Source organism: Molossus molossus, unplaced genomic scaffold (genome assembly GCF_014108415.1).
Source record: "Molossus molossus isolate mMolMol1 unplaced genomic scaffold, mMolMol1.p scaffold_m16_p_13, whole genome shotgun sequence".
Taxonomy (NCBI): Eukaryota; Metazoa; Chordata; class Mammalia; order Chiroptera; family Molossidae; genus Molossus; species Molossus molossus.
In genome coordinates, this window is record NW_023425348.1 from 13,521,549 (window position 1) to 13,544,836 (window position 23,288).

At 55.2% G+C, this 23,288-nt stretch overlaps 1 protein-coding gene across 1 annotated transcript in view; it reads left to right on the top strand.

Moving 5' to 3' along the window:
* Window positions 1–23,288, top strand: part of POU2F3 (POU class 2 homeobox 3) — a 71,864-nt gene that overhangs the window by 43,792 nt on the left and 4,784 nt on the right. Inside the window, exons 5-11 of the mRNA XM_036258258.1 lie at window positions 12,284–12,388; window positions 13,717–13,819; window positions 15,951–16,033; window positions 18,300–18,482; window positions 18,888–19,029; window positions 20,500–20,636; window positions 21,872–22,033. Of these exons, the coding sequence (XP_036114151.1) occupies window positions 12,284–12,388; window positions 13,717–13,819; window positions 15,951–16,033; window positions 18,300–18,482; window positions 18,888–19,029; window positions 20,500–20,636; window positions 21,872–22,033 (915 nt within the window). The remainder of the gene's footprint in view (window positions 1–12,283; window positions 12,389–13,716; window positions 13,820–15,950; window positions 16,034–18,299; window positions 18,483–18,887; window positions 19,030–20,499; window positions 20,637–21,871; window positions 22,034–23,288) is intronic.

Below are 23,288 nucleotides of genomic sequence, written 5' to 3' on the forward strand. Positions count from 1 at the left end.
TCCTGGGTGCCCACCTCTCTGCTCTGCGGGGCCATCTGCTCCCTGTCGGATTTCTCGCAGCCAGCGACCCACACTGTCCCTTCTCCCAGGAAGGTGAGCCTGTTGGGTTTATGCAAATAGAGCGCAGTGGGCTGCCTCCAGTCAGCCCAGGTAAATATTTCCCAACCTCGCTTCTGGCTGGGCCCTGAGCTGCCGGCAGAGGCGTCAGCTGTTTGCTCGGTGCTCACAGGTGCTCGGGCCTCCTCTGTGCTGCAGTGTCTGCGTGGACAGTGTCCTAACACGCGGAGGTTGGGGTTCAGCGGGGGGCTGCTCATGGAGGCTGGAGACAGCCCCGGGAGAGACATGGCGCCCGGGTGGCTCCCTGCACCTGCTTAACTGGACACAGTGGTTGGGATATCCAGTGACCCCTGACAGCACCGTGATTTTATTTTTCATAAACTATGGAGACAAATTGGGGTTGCGCTCTAACCCTGGGGCTGGTCAGAGACACCAGACTCCTGAGGCTAAAGGGTCCTTTGGATCATCTGTCCTCTGCACCGGAAGAGCTCCACCAACCTTCAATCTGACAGGGGCTGCTTCTTCCTTCTGTCCTGTGCATGAGCACACTGATTTATTCATAACATAATAGCGTGTGGCCACGTTTTCACTGGCTGCAGTGACATTTTAAAAGAAAATACAGCACCCCGGCTGGTGCACGGAGAGGTGGCTGGTTCGATTCCCGGGCAGGGCACAGGCCCGGTCGCAAGCTCCATCCCAGCAGGGAGAGTGCAGGAGGCGGCCCATCCGTTTCTGTCTGTCTCTCCCCCTCCCTTCCTCTCTCTCTAAAAAAATAAATATAGTAAGAATAATAAAACCAACAAAGACATATTAAAATATAAATTTTTAAAAATTGAGCAAATTTTTATAAATGTTTAGGTTCAGTTTTGTCAACCTGCGACTTTGCAATGTTTTGGTGTTAAAATGTTAGTTGTACATAATTAAATGATAGTCTGAGGAGATATTAGTTACTTTAATATCTTTATTTGACAAAATAAAAACCCATCTGAACATCCCATAAAAAAGAGATTTATTTGTCAGGAACCTCAAACCCCACGAGCCAGTGATTCTAACCCAATCCTGGCACCTGTTCTTCCACTGACGCCCTGTCAGGGGCCCTGGCCGAGTCTCTGCAGACCCACTGTGCAGAGCGCAGCCTGCTCTGGGCGGAGTGGGGGCCTGCAGGAGGTGGCCAATCGATGTTCTCTCTCATCGATGTTTCTATCTCTCTCTTTCTCACTTTCTCTCTCTCTCAAATCAGCAAAGGAAAAATAATTTTTTAAATGCATATATGTACATACCTGTGTATATGTATAAATTGTACTATGAGCAACTTTCTTTTTATTTATTTATTTTTTATTTTTATTTTCATTTTTTTATCCTCGCCCGAGGACATTTTTCCATTTTTTTGTTCAGATGGAGTGGGAGGGAGAGAAAGGAAGAGAGAGAGAGAGAGAAACATCAACGTGAAGGGACACATCGAGTGGCTGCCACCCGCACGACCAACCAGGGCCGGGGACAAACTGCAACCGAGGTACGTGCCCTTAGCGGGAACCGAACCCGGGTCTCTCTGGACCGCAGGCTGACTCTCTAACTGCTGAGCCAAACCGGCCAGGGCGCAACTTTCTTTTTAATTTTACAAATGAAATGTATAGTTTCATGTCAGAACATGTAGAGTTATAGTATTTTTGTTAATGACCGCATAATATTCTGTTTCAATGTAATTTTACTTTTCCATTTATTGATGGACATTCTGTTGCCTCAAATATTTTTATTTTAGTTTTTTTTTCTTTATTGATTTTAGAGAGAGAGGAAGGGTGAGGGAGAGAGAGATAGAAACATCGATGAGAGAGAACATGGATTGGCCACCTCCTGCACGCCCCCCACTGGGGATCGGACCCACAACCTGGGCATGTGCCCTGACTGGGAATCGAACCAGCGACCTCTTGGTGCAGGGTCAATGCTCAACCACTGAGCCACACAGGCCGGGTTCAAATATTTTTTAACAATCCTATGATGAACTCCTTAAACCTTTTTGTGCCTTAATGTCTTTTTATATACACACGTTTCAGTCCGCCAATCACCCTCCAGTATTCACAAGTGCAACATTCAGTACCCAGGTGGCGCCCAGCTGGGCCAGGGCACAGTGCAGCCGTCTGTTCATCCAGTTACTCACTCAATCCATTTTCATTGTTGGGCACCGTTTGTTGTGCCCTGGTACCAGCCATGGCAGGGACAGGTAAGAGAGCAGTAGGCCTGTCTTCAGGGACCTCCCTTGCTACTCTGTTTCCACTAGAACGTCTACCCTACGTTTAGTGATAATTGTATCAACTGTCAACTTACATGCTCTCAGAGTCAGTTGACACCTCTGAAGTCTTTTTAAATACAGACTGTTGCCTTCATTTGAACAGTTAATTTTCACATTCTAAGCAAAGAAGTTTCACACTTACTCTTACATTCTATCTTACTACTTTCTTCCATTCCCTTTATATTTTCAAGCTTTAAAAAAAACCTTGATGTCTTTGTGCAAGATGCTAGCTAGCTCTGTCCTCACACACGGTGTATACGTAAGCATGCTGCCTCCTCACCCGACCACTGGGACTGTCCTTCGTGGGCAACAGGGACCCTCTGTTCATCTCAGCTCATCCGACCCATCTGGACCTCCGGGGACAACACACACAAACATGGTACAATAGTGGCAGCCTTCACCTGGTCTCCATCTCTGGGAAATCTGTATAAAAGGAGATGAGCCTCGTTTGTCTACCTTTTAGGTCAGTGTGCTACACGAGAGTTGGTTCTGGATCTAGTCGGACCCGACTTCACAGCCACGCTTGGCGACTTCCTAGCTGTGTGTCCTTTGAAAAACCGCTTGACTTCTCTGAGACCCACTTGTCTATGTCTAGGATTGTTGAAAGTATTTACGTATTTTTCTCCGTACAGTTAATAAGCACTTTCTAAATGACAGGCGCTGTGCTCTGTGCTTGGCAGGCATAACGACTCTCATAGATCCTCAGGTGATAAATGTGCAGAATTAGTGCCTCGTATTGTTTGGTGACAGAAAGGAAAACCTTCAGAGGTACAGGCTTTGTAGACATTTAGCCTGAACCACTGTGACCTGGGAGAGAGTCAGAAGTTAGTTACCTTTTATGAGGAGACATATACTTGTAGGGATGCTTTGGCTCAAGTCCACTCGGGCTTTGGGTAACAAAGGTGTTAGCTGCCCCCAGCTGTAGGAAACGTACTTACACTGTCACACTGTCAGCTGTGTGGGTTCCACCAAGCATTTTGTCTGGAGCCCCGAGCAGATATGTGCTCCGTGGAGGTTCAGCCCGAGGGCAGGCCCACTGGTACCGAGAGGCATGGAGCTGACCGTGTCCTGGTCATGCTGAGAGCCAACAGCCTGGTTAGAGCCCAGCTGAGGACCCAAGGAAGCAAAAGGAGGCCCCAAGCCCTTTCTGGAGCCTTCGTGTTTCATCTGAGAAACAGCCGTATAAAAGCCGTACGGAGCTGACTTGTCTGATTTTCCCAGTGTGCGTGGCCAACGGAGGCCAAGCACTTCTGTATCCCCAAGGGCACAGTTGCTTTCAAAAGGAGTCTGCAGCCCTGGCCGGTGGGCTCATGGTTAGAGTGTCACACAAGGAAGGGTCCTGGGTTTGCTTTTCGGTCAAGGGCACGTACCTGGGTTGCTGGTTCAATCCCTGGTGGTTGGAGCGTGTGGGGAAGGCAACCCATGTGTCTGTGTCACATCGATGTTTCTCTCTCTGTCTCTCTCTCTCTGTCTCTCTCATCTCCCCCTCCTTTCTTCCCCTCTACTCTCTTTAAAAATCAATGGGGAAAAATATATCCTCGAGTAAGGATTAACCAAAAATAAACAAAAGGAGTCCATAGTTATGACTTGAGTCATTGAATTACCTTTCAGGCACTCTTAAAGGGACAGTAGAGTCATATATAACACCTTTTAGCAAGCTCTCCTTTCAAAATAAAACCAAGAAACATATATTCGAAACTCAAACAGGGGGTTTGGGTCTATAAGGGAGAGATTTTAGGGACTTTGAAAATCCACTTATTTGGGAAGGCTTCCTCAGAAAATCCCAGGGATTTGCAAGATGTGTTGAATTTTAAGTGAGATGACTTGAGTTTGGATCACAGTTCACCTGCTAGTCGTGTGCCTTGGCTACATCTCCCACCTGCTTGTTTTCCTCCACAGTGAAGCAGTCATAACATCATCTGCCTTTTCAGTTTCGGTTTCACTTACATTCTGAAAAAGAACCAAAACGGTGTGTTTGAAAGTGTTCTGCAAACCGCAGAACATCATGAAAATATATAAGTGAGGTCCGCAGGCCACATCCCCCGGGGTTACCTGCCCAAAGACAGTAACTCAAGATGCCAAGAGAAGAGTCAGATTCCCGTCATTGCTTTAAAAACACACCCATGCACACATGCACAGGCCATGTATGCACATACATGCACATGCACACACGCACAGACCATACATGCACACACAAACTATACATGCATGTGTGCACAGACCACACGTGTACACATACATGTATGCACGTGTATGCACGCACACACATGCCATGCATGCACACGCACACCGACCATACATGCACACACAGACCACACATGCACGGACCATGCATGCACACACATGCACATACGCACAGACCATACATACCTACGTATGGTGCTTGTTTACTTAGAAATATTCCCCTGAGTCTCAAGACCTCTCTCTCACCAGGCAAAGAAAAACTCCGCACCATCTTTCACACCGTAAAGTTCTATATACGTATAATTTTCAGGGCTCACTGTTTATTAACCTCATTTTTTTCTAATTTAAAATGAATGATTTGCTTTTCACAATTGAACGTTGCAGAAATATGTGATTTAGAGAATGAATACCTTCTAGAACCTCCAATGCCATCCACTCCATCTGTCGTTAGCAGTTGGTTGGCTGTGGTCTTTCAGATGTCCTGTAGGCATTCAGCAGAGAATTCCTGAAATAAACAGTCTTTTGTTATAAAGGATAGCCTTTAGGAGTGGAAATACATTTTCTTTTCTTTTTTCTTTTTTTCTTTATTGATTTTTAGAGAGAGAGGAAGGAGAGGGAGAGAGAGATAGAAACATTGATGGGAGAGAACATTGATTGGCTGATCCCCACTGGGGATCAGGCCCACAACCTGGGCCTGGGCCCTGACTGGGAATCGAATCAGCAACCTCTTGGGGCAGGGTCGACGCTCAACCACTGAGCCACACCGGCCAGGCAAGAAAATACATTTTCTATCCTAAAACCTCTCCCTCGGTGCTCAGCTCCTGGGGGTTATTCCGGTCTCGGGGCGTTCCCCACCAGCTCTTACCTAGACTATTGCAATACCAGTGTTTGGACCGGTCAGTGGTCCTCTCTCCAAATCCATGCTGCCCACAGCTGTTAGCATCACTGAACTAAGCAGAAAACATCTCCCTGTGTCCCCCCTTGACTCTGGTTACACTTTGATCCCAAGTCCAGTCTGAACTCCTCATGACACACAGGCTCAGCCGTGGCCTGACTCTGGCCCGTGCCGACCACTTGTCCTTCCTGTCCCTCCTGACTTGGGACAAGCTGCCCCCACTTCCGGGTACACCCTCCTTTGCTTCTCCTGGGCTGCTCAGAGGGATTTTCTCTTGTAGCACTTTTCTCATGTCCTCCTTGTTCCTTTGGAGGACGAGAGTCTTCCCCTGAGAGCGAGTCCCAGCACCGCCTGCCCACCTCCTGATCGCTGAGAGTGTTGTCCCTTAGGTGGCGGGAGGTTCTTGTTCATCTTTTTGTCCCCACTTTTTCTTGGTATATGGCAAGTGCATACTGAATGTTTGTACCAAACTAAACTGGGAAGGGGAGCTTATGGGGGAGGAAGTCTGTGGGTCAGGCAGGCCATGTGGGAGACTGTCTGCCCATGCCGCCAGCCCGGGGGCAGAGGCCCCTAAGAGGTGCCGTCCGAGGGGTTGCCACAGGTCACGGGAGGAAGGGCTTCAGTCTACCAGACGAAAATCACCAGAGAGACCATCTGCGTGTACGTGTAGCCAGAGCTGAGACTCCTAGGGACGGGCTTCCAGGTCACAAGCAGTCGCCCGGGGGTCAGAGAGACTCCCCTCCGACGTGTTTCAGGCTTGACATCCAATAGCTGTGCAGATCCCGGGCTGCACTTGTCACCAAGTGTGCACACGTGAAAACACGGGACACAGCACAGGTCTGGGTGGGAAATTTGGGGGCAGCTCTCACAGAGTAGCACAGGGGGGGGGAGACCAAGGGCCGAGCAGGAAGTCAGGCTCTGCTCCTGGCTGAGTGATGGAGGGCCTGTTAGTCAGTCTCCTCGTCTTACTTCCCAGCTGTAAACCAGGTTGATAAGATTATTTCCCTTATTGTATTATCATGAAGGATAAATGCATTCGAAAGTGCTTTTTAATCTCCAAAGTGCTAAAAACACACAACTTTCTCTCGAGCTCGTGGAACAATCTGTGGTGTTTGACAGTCACGAGTCGGGGTGTGTGCGTGTGTGTGTACGGTGAGCAGTGTCTGCCTTTCCCCTCATTCATCCCCTTTGGGAATTTTCATTAATAAAATACACCCTGAGAGGGGTTGCATGGCATGACCGGTCTTCCCTCCCCTCCCCACCTTCGTCCTCAGTGGGTGTGTGTGAAAGCCAAGGACACCCCATGCCGGCTCCCAGGCCAAGGGCGTTACGTCACAGCAGCTCGACGTACGTGCTGTCTCTCCAACCCTCACCGAGCTCAGTGAGGGGGACGCTGACTGGGGACTTTCGTGTGGACTGAGATTAAATCTCTTCAGAGCCATGGGGTTGGGGTTGCCCTGATATCACAGGAGCCGAGCAGGCGACACCTCCAGGGACAGAGGCAGGAAGCAGGCTGGGCCACAGTGCGACGGGACGGACTGCACACTGGGGGCAGTTAGGGGACCCAACGGAACTGGCCCTGGGTTGGCAGCCGCACAACCTGCATGGTCCTGAGGGGCTGTTTTCCTTCTGGTCTTCAGGAGTCACAGCTGTAAAATTAACCTTTCGGACCAGGTGGCACCTACATTTCCTTCCCCGTCTGATGGGGAAGGACGGGACTCAGCCCCTGTGGCCGTCCGCACGCACCTGGCACTGTCCTCGCTCAGCTACCTCGAAGTGTCAGTGATTCCGTGATTCCACCGCACACGCTCAGTGAGAGTTAGGTTTGTGTGCAGAGAGCCCTGCGTGGAAATCTCAGTCTCATTAGTTATCCGCAGGGTGACTTTAAGCACATTTCCAAGCCTCGGTCTTTTCATCTGTGAAGTGGGCCTAGTAAATGCAGCAAACAGACTCCTGCGCTCGCGAGTCGGCTCCCACTCTTTACTACGTTGTGAGTGTGTCGGGTCGATTCTGTCTAGTCCATGCCCTTCCTGATGCGGGGCAGCAGCCAAGGCACAGAAACGAGCCAAGTCATTTAATAGCAGATCCTGCAGCTGGTTAGAAGTAGGGATGGACTCCAAAGTCAGGTCTCCTGGTTGATCATGGCTCTGTGCTTGTTTTCTGGGCATCTTTTTTTTTTTTTTTGAATCATCTCCTGCTCTGAAAAGGACACCAAAGCCCTCCCGTGATGGGCAGCCCAGGGGCAGGGGGAGAACCCGGGGGCACATCAGTCTCGTCCCAAGAACAGCTGAGGGCTCAGGAACAATGTCAGAGTTGGATGCATCCCCTGCTTCCTGCCGTTTCGCTTACGGGGGCAGAACAGCGTCTGTGTGGGCAAATCCGCGGCTCCACGCGGACACCACCCTCGCAGGAGTAGCTCTGTGCCCCTGTCCCCCAGGCCGGCTACCAGGAGACTGAGGCAAGGCGTCAAGGTCACACAGGAGAATTCCCTTCAGTCCACTGCAGGAGGGCTGTGAGGCCGCGCGGCCGCCACAGTGGTTGGCGCCCTGGCACCATGACCTTCGCGAGCGCGCCTTCTCAGGGAGGGTCCAGCCCCTTTCCCGGAACCTGTAAACTGGAATTCACTGGGTTCACAAGCCAGAGACAGAAGGGAACTTTTATGGGCTTAAAACGCGGGGGTTTTTCACACGTGTGCTCGCACCAGCAGTGCTCTGTCCTCAGAACTGAAGCCAGCGCACTGAGTCACATGACTGATAAGGTTCTGCGTTCCCAGAGTGGGTTCAAGCAGGAAAAACGAGGGTGCCTCTTGGGAAAATTGCTTTTCGGGAGCTAGCCTTTCCAAGTGGCCCCAGCCCCCCGAAGGAGCCGTCTCTTGTTGGAGGGCCCATGTCTCCTGTCTGAGGTCCGGCCTTCGTCCAGAAGCTCAGTGCTGTCAGGGAGATCCCGGTGGTATGAGCACAGGGGTGTCCAACTGGAGACCAGGGCCTGGGTGCGGCTGACTCCCCGGGTGCTGCCAGAGGCAGAAATCTTGGTCATGGGGAATAGCCAAGGGCCATGGAGAGGGGAGAGTCCCCCGAAGACAAATCCCTTCGACAGCTCTTGGGAGACGTTCAGCCTTATTCACCTGGGACGAGTTACCTGGCTCCCCACTCCACAACTTGGAATATATTTTTAGGACATTTTCATGAGCCACGCATTTGCCAACCCTTTATAAATCAGTTACAAAACAGAAACGCGTCCTCACTCCTAGGCAGAAATGTAGAAGGGGGGAGAAAGAAAAAAAAAAAAAAAAAAAGATCTTACCTGTAATTGAAGGCAGGTTGAGAGATGTTCATGCTTTGAAATTCTCCTTCTTGTGAAATGTTTATGAAACATTTTCCACAAATGAGTTATGCAACTGAGACAGCAGCTTTGATCATGTTCACCACCACGATGTGTTCATTAGTGTTGGTCTGTTTTCCCCCGAGAGGGCCCTGTGAAAATGTCACGGTGGTAGTAAGGATGAGCGCCCCGGTCTCCTCAGACCCCATTGCGTGACCCCAAAACAGGTACTTATTAAGGAGGGCTCAGTGTATGTCCGGGCCAGACACCATCTCTCCTGACACCTGTGGTCTGGTCTCTCTCCGACACGTGCAGTACTGCTTTGCAGAAAACGACCAGGGGAGGGTCCGAGGACCATTCCCTTGTCAAAGTGCTGCCAGTGTTTGGTTAGGTAACTTCAGACCGATCTGTGAAGCTCCCCGGCCTCCCTGATCTGGGAACAGAAACCTCGTCCCCACATCTCCTGGCCGGGAGATGAAGTCCAGTTCTGAGAACTCCAGCTCCGCAGAAGGGGCTCCTTCCTTCCAGCGAGCTGCTTTCTAAAGTAGGTGATGTCAGGGAGTTCACTTGGATTAAAGCAGATAATCACTCATGACACCTTTTCCCTCCCTGGTCACTGCCCAAACTCCTTTCGCACAGTGGGGTGGGCGGAGAGGATCCCCGCTAGCGAACCTCATCTAATAGACAAGCGGGATGATCGGGGCTGAGCTCCCTGGGTGCCCACGTTCCCAGGGGTTCGCGCATCCCCGGCTGGGTCTGGAGAAATGCTCCCCTTGCGTGAGAAGGGCCGCCCAAGGGACCCTGGAGAGGATCTTCCCAGTTCTAGGCAGGTTGTGGGTTTGGTTGGGCTTTCACAAGTATGGGGGTAACTGGGTTCTCATCCAATTTGCCTCTGGTTCTCACACGAGAGGCAATGGGATCCAACAGGAGTCTATCTCATCTCCCAGAGCCTCAGCCAACACCCAGTTGCCTGGAAAGGCTCCAAGCTTTTCCATTCGACAGCTGTGGCAGGGATTTTTTGATGGGGTGGGGGTGACTTCATTTCTGATTTTCTTAGTTCCTGAGCCCCTGGAACCTCAGAGAACTGAGGAGACACATGACAGAGGCAGAGAGAGGTGCTGTGTCCGCCCCCCTCTGTTCCCGCTCGGCTCCTCCTGAGCCCCACCGCCCGGAGCGGAGATTTCAGAACGTGTCCTAGAAGAAGCCCCCTCATTGTCTCCTCTGTCACCGCTGCCAGCAGCTCCCACCACTGGGGCAGTGAATTTCGAAAAATGAAAGCGTCCGAGGTTGGCAGAGAAAAAAACTCCGAAGAATGACACACGTGGGGGTCAGCGCATCACAGACTGACCCCAAAGAGACTTTCTGGGATCGGGCACCTCATTTTTTGGGACTGGGAGGGGGCAGCGTCCCCGAAATAGCTCGAAGGACAGCAGCTCCAGGGAGCAGATGAAAGGGTGGCTTTTCTCCTGCGCTGGCTCTGGTTCCCGAGATCAGTGTGGTAGGAAGACCTGGCGCCGGTTCTAACAGATAGCGCTCAGGTTGGAGGCAAAGCGCGTGTTTTCGAGCTTTGTCATAGCTGCACCTCCTTATCTCTCCGGGAGCGCGATGAGTCTGAGAAGGAACCCCGCCACTCGGCTCCGAGCTGGAGGGTGGCCAGGCCGCCCGCGGGGGTTGCACGGCAGGTTTCGGCCCAGCATTCCCTGCTCGCCCTGGTCCCTCCCCCACCGCCTCACCTGCGGCCCCTCTGGGTGGGGATGGACGGGGAGGGGGCGGGGGGCTGGCCACCAGGACTTTGCTCAAGTACAGTCTCCTCTCGGAACAAACCTTAAGGGTGGCGGTGGTGGATTTTAAAGTAGTTTATCATTTATTTCTAGCTTTTTAAAATGTTTCCCTATGATCCAGACTGGGAGAGCTCCGGTCGTGGGGGAAGGAGTAGGGACCAGAGCTTAGGCTGTGATGCCACATGTGAGTGGGCAGAGCTGAGGGGTGCTGGGGGCAGGGGCTGGGCTGTGGGGGTCACTCTGCATCACCAAGCTTTGGGCTCCCAGAGAGCCTCGCCCATCATGCAACTTCCTGTCCCTCTTCCTTCTCCTCTGTCTCCGAGGCTCCCACATGGTCTGCTCAGGGGGAGGAGAGCACAAGGCTCCGTGGCAGCTGTTGCCAGGAGCGTCCCCCCGCCACTGTCTCTGCGGCCGGACGTGTTGCTGCCGCTCAGACTACGTCCAGAACTGCAGCCGTCGGGCCCAGCCCGGGCGCCTCACTGTGGGGCTGCAGTTTGCGAGTCTCTTTAGGACTGAAAAGGGGAGACCACGTGGCAGATGGGGAACCGAATCCCACGGGGCTGAGCCACTGACCAAGGTCACCTAGTACGTTGGAGTCGGAGTGAGGACTGGAGAGGTTTCACTCCGTCCTCCCTGTACCCCCGGAGATTGTGGAGAGGGGTTCTGATTATGTTTTATCAATTCACGTGACTGGGTCCTCCCGTCTGCAGGGGACCACACTCCCCTTCAGTGTCCCTCCGTGGAACCTCCTCAACGCTCCAGCCGGGGGCGGGGGTGGGGGTCCCTGCTGAGCCAAAGCACCGTTTGTCTACGTGTGGCTGTCAGTCTGAACCTCCAACTCGGGTTGAACTGATGTAGTCAGGACACAGAGAGTCCAGGGCAGCAGTGAGGGTCCCCGTGTAACCCAGAGAATGGTGGAAGCCAGGGTCTCCGTGGCCAGGAGTGTCCATCAGAGGGTCCCCCAGCGCCCTTCTTAGGGTTCGGACCCCATTCTCTGTGCCATATAGTGGGGTCACCTTCAAGGTCACTCAGCGGCCTGCCCCCCACGGGCCTCCTGAACACTGCAGGAGGTGGTGAGTCTCGGGTGGAGAGAGGTGGGCTCAGGTGCCCTGTTCTCGGACCCGGTCCTCAGGGGGGGGTGCTGTCACTGAAGAGTGGTAGAGGCTGCGAAAGTTCGGAAACGCCACAGACCCCCTCAGGCTGCCCCTGCCACAGTGCCTGAGGGAGACGAGTCCCCGCCTCCAGGGAGACAGGCCGGACGGTCACCAGGAGAGCCAGCCGCAGAGGACAGGGAGGATGGGGGAGCCGGTCTTTCAGATCAGTGGTCCCCAGACTGGGATTCTGTGGACCCAGAAAATGAAAACCAGAATCGTGAGGGAGATGGAGAAAGGGTTGCCAATGTTGCACTGTGAGGTGGGAAGGTTTTAAATATCATTTAGGATCACCATCACTTCACAAAACAAATTCTAACATAAAAAAAAAAGAACGTCATCTCAGATTCCAAACAAAACGTTCACATCCCTACATTTCGATGCGGAGAAGTGTGGGCTGTGTGCCCGCCTAGCCTGGCACCCCGAGGGCCCCCTCTGCCCCCACCAGCAGCCCTGACCTGAGGGCACACGCCGTAGGTCAGTCAGCATGTGGCCAGGAGGCTCTCCACGGCCGGGTTTGTCACGCGTTCCTCTCGGGCTTCTCTGTGTCCCCTGCGTGGGCCGGAGGAGGCTCAGACTGACCCTCCCCTCCCGCCTCCACTTGCAGATCAAAACGGAGGACCTCAGCGACTCCCTGCAGCAGACCCTCTCCCACAGGCCCTGCCACCTGAGCCAGGGACCCGCCGTGATGTCTGGAAGCCAAATGTCTGGGGTACGCGCCCGCTCCTGGAGGAGCCCCCACATCCTCAGGGGCGGGAATCTGTGTCGAGCCCCTGGCTGGGGCGGGAGTGAGGTCGCCGCACCGTCCTGTTCAAGCGAGCCCCGCGAGTCTGTGAGAAGTGAGGTCTCTGCCTCTCTGGGAGAAAAAGGAGACACTTTGGTCCGAACAGCAGACCTCGCGGCTGCGGGGCCGTCTGCCAGCCCCACTCGGGAGACCCCGGGGACAGCAGCTCCTGCGCAGCGAGTGTCCATGTCCCTGACGCCCGCTCTCCCCACACGGTTCCTTTCAATCCTCATCCGAGGATATTTTTCCATTTATCTTCAGATACAGTGGGAGGGAGGGAGGGAGGGAGGGAGGGAGGGAGGGAGGGAGGGAGGGAGGGAGAGAAACGTCGATGTGAGAGACACATTGACTGGCTGCCTCCCCCAGGACCCTGACCAGGGCCGGGACCAAACCACAACCGAGGTCCGTGCCAGCGACCGGAATCGAACCCGGGACTCTGGCCTGCGGGCCGGGCTCTCACCAGAGCAGCCCACAGGTCTTACACGGAGGGGAACCAGCACGGATTGCTGGCGCCGGGAAGACAGGGCTCCCCAAGAGTGGCCGGCAGTGTCTGAGGGCACTCACAGCTGAGCTCCTTCTGGGTCTGCAGCGCCCGGGAGGAGGCAGGCGCCCCTTTTCTGATCACATCTGAGCTAGTATGTGAGCCCCTCTTCCCCTCTTATTCAGCAAGAGCTCACCCAGGCCTCTCAGTCCGTGAGGGCGCCGCCCCCTGGCTGTCGGAGGCTCAGAGGATCCCAGACCCCCAAGTATGAGGACTGGTATTTCCATTTTCTGAGCTGGTGGGAGGAACCCAGGGAACATGGACTTTCTATCTAATCAAATTGGTCCTATTAAGAATGAATAACTTGCCGCATTCCTCCAGGAAAGATTCGGGCCCAGAAAATGGCCAAAACGTGGCTTTTAGCACAATAAAATGCGGAAAGGGGGAGCAGAGAAGGAGACTCAGCCTGAAGGGGCCACCACAGGGTCCCATGAATTTTTTTAAAAAATCGGATCATTGGGATTGCCTGTCATTTCTAGGGTAGACTTCGGAGAGATGGGCGCCCTCAGTCTGTGCCCGGGGGGCATGTGCAACCTGGCCGGGCGATGGGACAGTGTTGACGGGCAGCTACTGTGGACCAGACGCTGGGCTGCACCGGGGCAGGGCAAGGGCACACCCTCGCACGCTCAGAGGCTGCAGACCCTGGGGCAGACGGGCAGCGGCACAGGGAGCTGGCGCCCCCAGCGTACAAGTCTGTGCTGCGTGTCTCCCACAGGATATGACTTCCCTGCACCCCCTGCAGCAGCTCGTGCTGGTTCCTGGCCACCTGCAGTCTGTGTCCCAGTTCCTGCTGTCGCAGACCCAGCCTGGGCAGCAAGGTAAGGGGTTTTCCACGAGACCAAGTACAGCAAGGTGCTGCTGCGCTGCTTCCTGGGGGGGGAGCCCGCATTCGGGGCCCGGGGTGTGGCTTCGCCCTCTGATAGTGAGACCGGCTTGTCCACATCAGGCCTGGGGAAGGGACCCTGTCGTGGCCCCTCCAGGCTGAGCCTCCTTCTCTGCTTCCCTTCCCCACCTTGGTCAATGCCATGGACGTTGAGGTGGAGGGTGCAGGCCGGGGCGGCCCGGGGCGGGCAGAGGAAGGAGCGGCTCCCTGGGAATGCAGAGCAGACGGGTCCAGGTCCCCGGGGTCCCTTCGCAAGCCTGGCCGGGACTGGACTGGGCAGAGCGGCAGTGCCTCCCACTGGCTTTCGGGTTTTCTTTGGCTCGGAAGTCCGCTTCCAGAGAACCCGGCCAAGGGCGAAGGGACCCGACACTTGTACGGTAGGCACCATTCCTCGAGCCTACGGTGCCAGGAGCTCTGTGAGCGGCTTCCCTGGTCTATAAGTCACCTGTGCAGCAGGTGAAGGTGGCACAGCTCTGGTGACCTGCTAGAGAGCTCCAGGACTGTCTGTCTAAAACCCATGCTCTTGGCCCAGCCGGTGTGGCTCAGTGGTTGAGCGTCGACCCTGCAGCAAGAGGCCGCCGGTTTGATTCCCGGTCAGGGCACATACCCAGGTTGTGGGCCAAACCCCCTGTGGGGGGCGAGCAGGAGGCGGCCAATCGATGTTCTCTCATCTATGTATCCATCTCTCTCTCCCTCTCCCTTCCTCTCTCTCTAAAAATAAAATGCCCCTGGCCGTCCACTGCGCTAGCTCCCTCTCCTGTCTCACCAACAACGTCCGCAGGGATGGAGGGACCAGAAGCTCTGGAATCCAAACGAAAGGGAACCACACTTTGCGTCCTTAGCGCCTTCCCAGATTCCGGCCCCTCTGCTTAGTGTCCACGGCATCCGTGAGCAACACCGTAACAGTGAACGGGAACATATGTGACCATTTAAGCATTTGTTTTGGCCAAATCATCTATACTGCGCTCCTGGAACAGGGAGGGGAGAGGGCTGTTCATTCAGCTTCTCTTTGGAGAGGGTGGTGTGAAACCGCCCGGGCCTACCCAGCAAGGCCACACACGGCCAGGGCAACAAGCAAACAGGCTCTGGAGTCAAAAACTCATCAGTCAAAATTACTGTGTGTCCTTGGGGAACTTACCTTATCCTCGCTGAGAAATTATTTCCTCCTCCACGAGGTTGCTGAGAGGTATTTGACGTGACGCTCGTGTGAAGGGTTTGTGCCCTTCGGGGTACCACCTGAGTGTGAGATTACACTTAGTACCAGGCCTCTGGACTTCCAGTCGAGGGCTTTGGCCACTTGTTTTAATAATAAAAAATGAAGTCCTGACTTTCTGTGGACTGAGGAGCATAAAGGTCGACATCAGATGATGCTTACCTCAGCAACCTAAAACAGCTTAGGGACGACAGAGCCCAGGGTTGCCCTGTGTGCTGAGGGATTGGGGTGACCCGTCCCATTGTCATGACCACCAACCAGGCAGGTTCCTTCCCGGGCCCAGGAAGGGCAGTGCAATGAACAAGCATCGTCCATACAACCAGGCAGGTCCCAGGGGCTCTGGTCTCCCTTCTCTCTGGCTGTCCTCCTGGGTGTAACGTGTTCCGCCCAGAGCCTCTGACCAAGGGCCCACTGCCCTCTGGAGCTGGGGGGCCCCGCCCACTTGCCCTGGGCCTCCCAGCAACTTCTGCAGGCAGAAGGGAAGTCTCAGCTTCAGCCTGAATTCTCACTAGTCACAAAGCCCCTTCCCCTTGGATTTCTCCAGCCTGGTTATCAGATCTCAGCGCAGACTGTCTCAGCTCTCCTAACCCTGCACCACCCAGGTGCGCCGCAAGCAGGAGGACTGGTTTGGGGACTGCTGTTTACACCTGTTTATCCCTGTGTCTAATTTGCCTCTACCTGCGTGCGGCAATGCCTGGCAGCACCCGTGGGTGCCTCTCCGCAGGGCTGAGGTGGGCTGAGGGACATGACTAGTCAGCAGGGGCAAGGAGAGCAGTCATGGCCCCCAAGATGCATGTTTCTCAAATGGCCTGGATCATATTCCTTTGTTCCTTTGTCCTCCCCTCTCACCCAGGTCTGCAGCCAAATCTTCTCCCTTTTCCACAGCAACAGAGTTCTCTCCTCCTCCCACAGACGGGGCCTGGCCTGGCGTCCCAGGTAAACACCGCCTTTCCCTGTCGTCTCTGGGAATGCCTCACCTCTCGGTGGGGTTGGGCTCCCTGGTTTCCCCCAACCCCTCAACGGCGCTGCCACCCTCTGAGCAGAGGGGATGGCGGGGATGAGCCCTGTTGCTACACGGCCGATTCAAGCCAGTCAGTGGAGATGACTGACTCACTGTCACCAGGTGTCAGGATGAGAGCGAGAGGTCTGCTCCACAGGCAGGCGTTCCGCTCTGCCCTCTCCAAACCGGAGGTCAGCTAACTCCCCAGGGATGTCGAGGTGATGCCAGCCCAGCCTGGGTGCTCACAGGCCACAAGCGAGAGACCAGAGTCCCACAGGCCTGGCGTCCCAACACCACCAAGCCACTGTCTCACCCCTGAGCCCCACTTAAGACCTATTCCAGGTGGCATCCTGCAGGGGGCGTGTGCAGGGCAGGAGAAGGAGGTCTGCAGAGAAGCGTTGGGGGCGCCGACTCTACACAGCTCCCCTCGGCCAGTTAGGGGGAAAGCGCCTCTTCCTCGGGCTGGCCGCAGCGCGTATGGTTTGGCCAGAGCTGCAGGGCTGTGTTTTTGTTGCCCCCCCACCACCACCACCTGTGCAGTGAATGAGCCGCAGAGCTGGTGGGGTGTGAGAGACGGTTCTGCGGAAACGGATGTGCAGAGGGTGCAGAGAGCCTCGGGTCCCCTCTGCGCTGAGGTGCTCCAGGGGGCACCAGGCACTGGCCTCCAGGCTCGTCCACCCAGGGCCTCTGGAAGGACAGCGCCATCTAGTGGCTGCAGACATGGCACTGGAGTCACGAGCTCTTGGACTTCCTCTTTTTTTTTTTTTTATCCTCACCCGAGGACATTTTTCCATTTTTTGTTCAGGTAGAGTGGGAGGGAGAGAGAGGAAGACACAGAGAGAGAGAAACATCGACGTGAAAGGGACACATCGAGTGGCTGCAACCAAAGTACATGCCCACAGCGGGAACCGAACCCGGGTCTCTCTGGACCGCAGGCCGATGCTCCAACCGCTGAGCCAAACTGGCCAGGGCTTGGACTTCCTCTTGATGGCTCCCCTCAGCAGACTCCCACTTCTTACGAGAGCCAGGAGAGGGCGCCGCTAAGCTCATCCTGGACAGTGGCCGGGGTTAGGGTTATGGCCATAAGAATGGGGGGGGGGGGAGCAATTTGGCATCTGATTGGATGTGAAGGGAGGAGAGCAAAGGTCTAGAAAAAACTTTGTGCTTGTCGAGAGACAAACGAATGTGTTAAAAGGAAGTTTGAAGAAGATGGAGGCTTTGTCCTGAGGGTCCGGTCTCCGCACCCTCTCCCTGCAAAACAGGATCACACCTGCAAGAGTTTCCGTCTTTCTGTGGGGAAAGACGCTTCACTAGGGAGCAGAGCCCTTGACTTCGCTCAGGTCCTTCCACCTTTCTCTCCATAACATGCCGCTCTTGCTGGTAAACCTGAATATCTTGGACGAGCAAAGGCCTAAAGGTGACCCCAGTCCCAGAGAAGAGCAAACTGGGGGCAGAGGGTGGACACGGGCCACGGCCCCTGCCCCAGGCACCTGCCCAGCTCCCTAGGCCGGGGTTTCATCCCTTCCTTGTGGGAGGAGGGATGTCTTCAGAGTTCAGTTCACTCCGGACCCCAAATGGCTACCACATGGATTCTAGGGTGAAGGGCCTATTTTCCCGTGAAAATAAACTGAAAACATTATTTCTCCTGACGACCACACACGAGGTCACGGTGCATTTAGAGAACACTGGAATGCCTTTGATTTAGAAAAGAAAAAAGAGAAAGCAAGAAGCAACACTTTCATGAAAGAACATGATGGTTTAGAATGTGAAACGGCCATCGCAAGAGTTGGGAATTTCAAGCATTATACCCAAGGGATGAGTCTCAGGTGCTCTCTGCTGTCTTCAGCCAATGTCTGGCGGTCACCTCTGTAACTTTGTGGGGGGAAAACAGACAAAGCAGGCACCCTTTTGCTTGTCCTGAGATCTCCTCCCGGAGGCTCTGTGAACAGCCCGCTGCTTGTGGCTGAGCGCGAAAGGGAGAAGGTAGCTGCTCGGTCAGTGCGCCGGGGCCGAAACCCCGCAGGCTCCTCCGGGCTACGCGGGGTGCTACCCCTTATAGAAACCCCCGTTTCCACCGCGCTGCTGAAAAAACAGGAACCCGGTGTAGCCAGGGCTATGGCATCCTCTAAGCCTTTTAGTAACAACCGCAGAAAAGGCCCTTTGGATGTTGACCGCCTCGGCTTGGCTTGTGCTCCCTCCTAGGCAGTGGGGCGTGCGGGGCTGCCCGGGTCCTCCGTGGAGCCCCACCTGGAGGTGTCCCAGCACCTCCCGGTGCCCAAGTACCAGCCCGGCACGGGAGGGGCCGACGAGCCCAGCGACCTGGAGGAGCTGGAGAAGTTCGCCAAGACCTTCAAGCAGAGGCGCATCAAGCTGGGCTTCACTCAGGTTTGTTTCGCGGGGGAGGTGGAGGAAGGGGGGTGCGTGGGCACGGGGCTTCCCGAGCGCAGGTTTGAAGAGCCGGCGGAGGCTCCGCGTGTTTGGAGCGAACCCCTCACGCCCCTGGTTCCCTGAGAACACGCAGCTTCCGTTGGTGGGAAAGTGAGGGCGCAGCTGGAGGAAGGGAGACTCGAGAGCCAGACGGGGGGTCCGCACGGGGGCGTGGCCCACTCCGCGTCCACGCAGAGAAATAAGACAACCCTCCGCCTTGGAGGGACACCCTAGAAAGGAGCCGAGGCGATTGGTGGGCGCTGACAGGCCCACTGGGTGCATGACTGGCTGAGATGGCGAGGGATGGAGACCAAGAGGAGCAGACTGTCTCTCAAGCCACCCCCTTTGCACCCCCACCCGCAGGGGGACGTGGGGCTGGCGATGGGGAAGCTGTACGGCAACGACTTCAGCCAGACCACCATCTCGCGGTTCGAGGCCCTCAACCTGAGCTTCAAGAACATGTGCAAGCTCAAACCTCTGCTGGAGAAGTGGCTGAGCGACGCAGGTGGGCCTGGGGCGCAGGGGGCCAGGCCTGGAAACCCCGCAGGGCAGGGGCTCCCAACTCTGCCGGGGCCTTAGACAGTCCCTATAGGATGCCCCCTCTTCTCCTCCCCAGTCTGGACCCTGCTGAGAAATAAAACAGGCACGTGGAGATGAAAATGTCAGCTTACTACTCAGGAAGCTCTTTGGAGGACATGGCTTGAGTTCTGTGGCCATGGAGACATGTGCCTGTTCCCCTCCGTAACCGGGACCTTGGGGCAGCTGGCCAGAGTCAAAGTCTGGGTCTGTGGCGCAGACACACTCACCCAGATGCCGTCTGGACTAGGTTTAGGCCAGGGGGACAGGAAGGGGTGCTCTGGGGTCTCGCTGGGAGGACGAAGCAGTAACGCAATGGAAGGTCTAATCTCACACAGGTTTTCAGAGGCAGAGGTGACGGTCAGCGAGGCTGGTTGAGAGCGTCACAGCGGGAGTGGAGTTTCAGGGCAGTTCAGCCAGGTGTGGGCCAGGGAGGCAGCCAGAGGGTCAGGGTGCAAAGCAAAGGACACAGGTTTGGGACACGGACAGGAGTGTGTTATCAGGGACAGTTTCTCAGCCGCAGCACTATCGATACTTGGACCAGACCGTATCGAGGGGGCTCCCACGCAGCAACATCCTTGGTCTCCACCCTCTAGATTCCAGGAGCAACCACCCCAAAATGTCCCCAGATATTGCCAAATGTCCCCTGGGGGACTCATGGTGATACAAAGTCACCCTCACTGGGAACCACGGGTCCCGCTGAGAAGGAACCAGAGCCAGTACCGGGGCTGGGTCTGCTCAGCAGATACGTGTGGATTTGTGGTTTCTGTGGGCATGGTGGGTGGGCAGCCGGGGATGTTGCCCTCCACATGGAAATGAGGGGCAAGGAAGCCCCCCCCCCAGACTACCCTGCCACGTCTACCGAACCATTGACGTGAAAGATGATCCAAGGGTCTTAGGATCTTTGGGAAAGGACCTTATAGGTCATTCTAGTGTGACTCCATCTGACACCTGAACCCTTCCTGAGGGTGCTGCTGCCTAGTAACCTAAGAGCCTCCCCTCCCACACTCGTACTGGACAGAAAGGGCTCCCACACCTGCATGCTACCCCCAGTGCCAGGCGGTAGGAGCCCCAGTTCACTGTGCAGGAGTCGGACTCGGGAGTGCCCTGGTAGCGTCCTGCTGCCCACTCTCGCCTACACCCACGAGGCCATCTGGGTGCCCCTGACGATGCCCGGGCCGCAGGAGGCGCTGCTGTGGGTCCAGGAGCTGGCCGTGTCCGGAGCCAGGGGGGGAAGCAGCATGTGCGGTCCACCCAGTTTCCCTGGCGGGGCAGGGCCGAGTCCTGGGCCGCCTCTGCAGAGCCCACTCAGAAGAGTAGCTGGACCTCAAGTCCATTGGGACAGGCCTGGCTGTCCACTGCCCTCCGTGAGCTTCCTCCACCCTTTGCCTCCCTACAGAATCCTCCCCCTCCGACCCCTCGGTGAGCACCCCCAGCTCCTACCCCACCCTCAGTGAGGTGTTCGGCCGGAAGAGGAAGAAGCGCACCAGCATTGAGACCAACATTCGCCTGACCCTGGAGAAGAGATTCCAGGATGTGAGTGGTCCGGGAGGGGCATGGCCGCCGCACGGGGGCTGAGCAGCGCGCATGGCCCCTGGCACCACCCCCTCACGGGAGATCCAGAGGCCTGGGTCCAGGTCCCTGGAGAGGCTGCAGCTCCACACCCGTTGAAGTAAAGGGAGCATGACCAAGCGTTATCTATACATTCTTCACTTCCTACGCATTGTTCTGCATGTTTCAAATCATAAATGTAATAAATGCTTATTGTAACCCACCAGGAAAAGACAGGGATGTAGAAAGGGAAAAAATCGTCCTCAAATGCCATCTAAATGTACTTCCTTCTACTTTTTTCCACATACATTTAAATATCTGTGCCATATTATATACTTACATTTGTTAACTTGTAGCCAAAGCATATTCTTGAACGTGTGCGTGGAGCTAATCATATCAAGTCTGAGCCCCTCTGGGAGGTGGGGAGAGGAGAGAGGAGCTCCTGATCAGGGTCCCTCAGGTACCCACCTCCAGAGCCCGCGTCTCCGCCGCACCGGTCCCTGAAGGCAGGGCCTGTGGCCTGCGCCAGCCGGGCAGCCCCAGGCCCCAGCAGATTCTGCAGGGCTTCTGGCTCAAGGGTCTGATGGCTGGACGCTGCTGGCAGGATGAGAGGAGCTGACTGTCCCTTCTGCCCGGGTTTCTCAGAACAACAAGACCACAGGAGCTGCAGGAGGGAGGATAGGAGGCTGGGATCTCAGGCTGGTGGGTGTGGAGGGTCAGAACCAGAGGGTGATCTGTGTCTCTACCGTCCTGATGGCTCCACATTCTGAGCTTCATCACTTCCTACTCTGAGGCAGGACAGGAAGATGACGAGGACAGAACACAGGAGAATGTGGGTTCTGGGGGTTCTTGTCCCCTCGAGACGCACCACCGGACTCTTCCTTTCAGAACTTCTCCTGAAGGAAGGAGTCAGACAAGAAAGCCGGTGTCAGACCCTGTGTTCAGCGTTGTACACCCATTTTCTCAGTTAAGCCTTACAACTGTCCTTTATGGTGGGCATTGTTGTTCTCATGTCATGGATACGCCTGAGGCTCAGAGAGGTTAAGAGAAAATTTTAAGGACACACAGTAAGTGATAAGCCAGTATTCCACCCTAGGGCTGATTCTGACGCGTTTGGTCCATCTATTTTCCATCCTTCTTCCTTGGCTCTGCCCCTCCCCACCCCTTTCTTGATTCTGTTCCTTTCTTCTGACCATCCTCTATGCCTTTGGTCTCTGCAGAACCCCAAACCCAGCTCCGAGGAGATCTCCATGATCGCAGAGCAGCTGTCCATGGAGAAGGAGGTGGTGAGGGTTTGGTTCTGCAACCGACGCCAGAAGGAAAAGCGAATCAACTGTCCTGTGGCCACGCCCATCAAATCGCCCATCTATTCGTCCCGTCTGGTGAGCGGCCAGGACACGAGCATTGGGGGAGACGATGCCCGGTGGGCAAAAAGCCTTATTTTGGGGGGGTGAGGGTTCATGCGTGCATGAAGTAAATAGAACAGCAAATAGATGCTGTATATTCAATATCTAATATAAAGAAGAATGACAAAGGTAAGGAGATGGAAAGTGAGGGAGGTTTTGGGATAGAGAGGTCAGAAAGAACGTCTCTGGTAATGTGACATTTGAGCAGAATCAACATGCGGACGGGGAACTTTCTCAGGGATGGAGTGCTCCAGGCAGAGGGACCCCGGCACGCTCCAGGAACAGCAAGAGTGCGGTGTAGCCCGAGCAGAGCGAGGAGGGGGCCAGAGCAGGGGGCGGAGTGGGAGAAGTCACAGGCAGCAGAACACCCAGGTCCCAGAGGAGGCCACTGAAAGGACCCTGCCTTCTAGTTGGAACCAAATACGCCCCTGGGAGCTCCAGGCACAGAAGCCTGAGCGAGTGGCCTGGGCGCCGTGCAGAGAATGACCGGGGAGGCAGGAGACCGCGAGGAGGGTCCCCGCGATCTTGCGAAGAGGGCGGAGGCCGGGGCTGCAGCGGTAGCCACGCGAGGAGAAGCAGGGTGTCGATGACTTCGAGGGTTTGGCCTGGGCAGCTGGTTGGGAGATGCTGCCACTTTTCTGAGATGACGAAGACTCGGAAGGAGCAGGTTGGGGGAACGAAGGGTTTGAGTTGGCCCTGGTAAGCTGGACATGACTCCTGGACGGCCAAGAGGAGCGTCAGCCGGCAGTTGTGTCTGTAACTCTGGTGGTCAGAGGAGAGGTCAGGGATGACTTGAAGTTCAGGCAGACCTGGACGTGTGGAGAGTTGACATCTTTATCCGGGAGAGAGATGGTGCCTACAGGGTAGGGGGGCAGGTTCTTCTCTGTCCTTGGGATGGTGATGGCTGAAGGTTAAGGGAGCTGGGGACAACGATGATGCCCTCGAGTCCTTAGCCCTCCAGGATGCATCAAATTCAGCCTTGTCCAGGGCGGGACATAGCTGTTTCAACACCAAACATTTATTGACGATCTACTAGATATTGGTGTGTGTGCGGAAACACCAATATGTACACAAATAAATAATATCTGTCCCCTCCCCCAGAGGACCCCTTTGCCCCTCCGGGGAAACAGACAAGTGAACAAATGATAAACAACATGGTGTTTTCTCTAGAGCTTGGTAGTCAGAGCTGACACAGCCTTGGAAGGAGATTAGGGAAGACTTCCCCGACAAG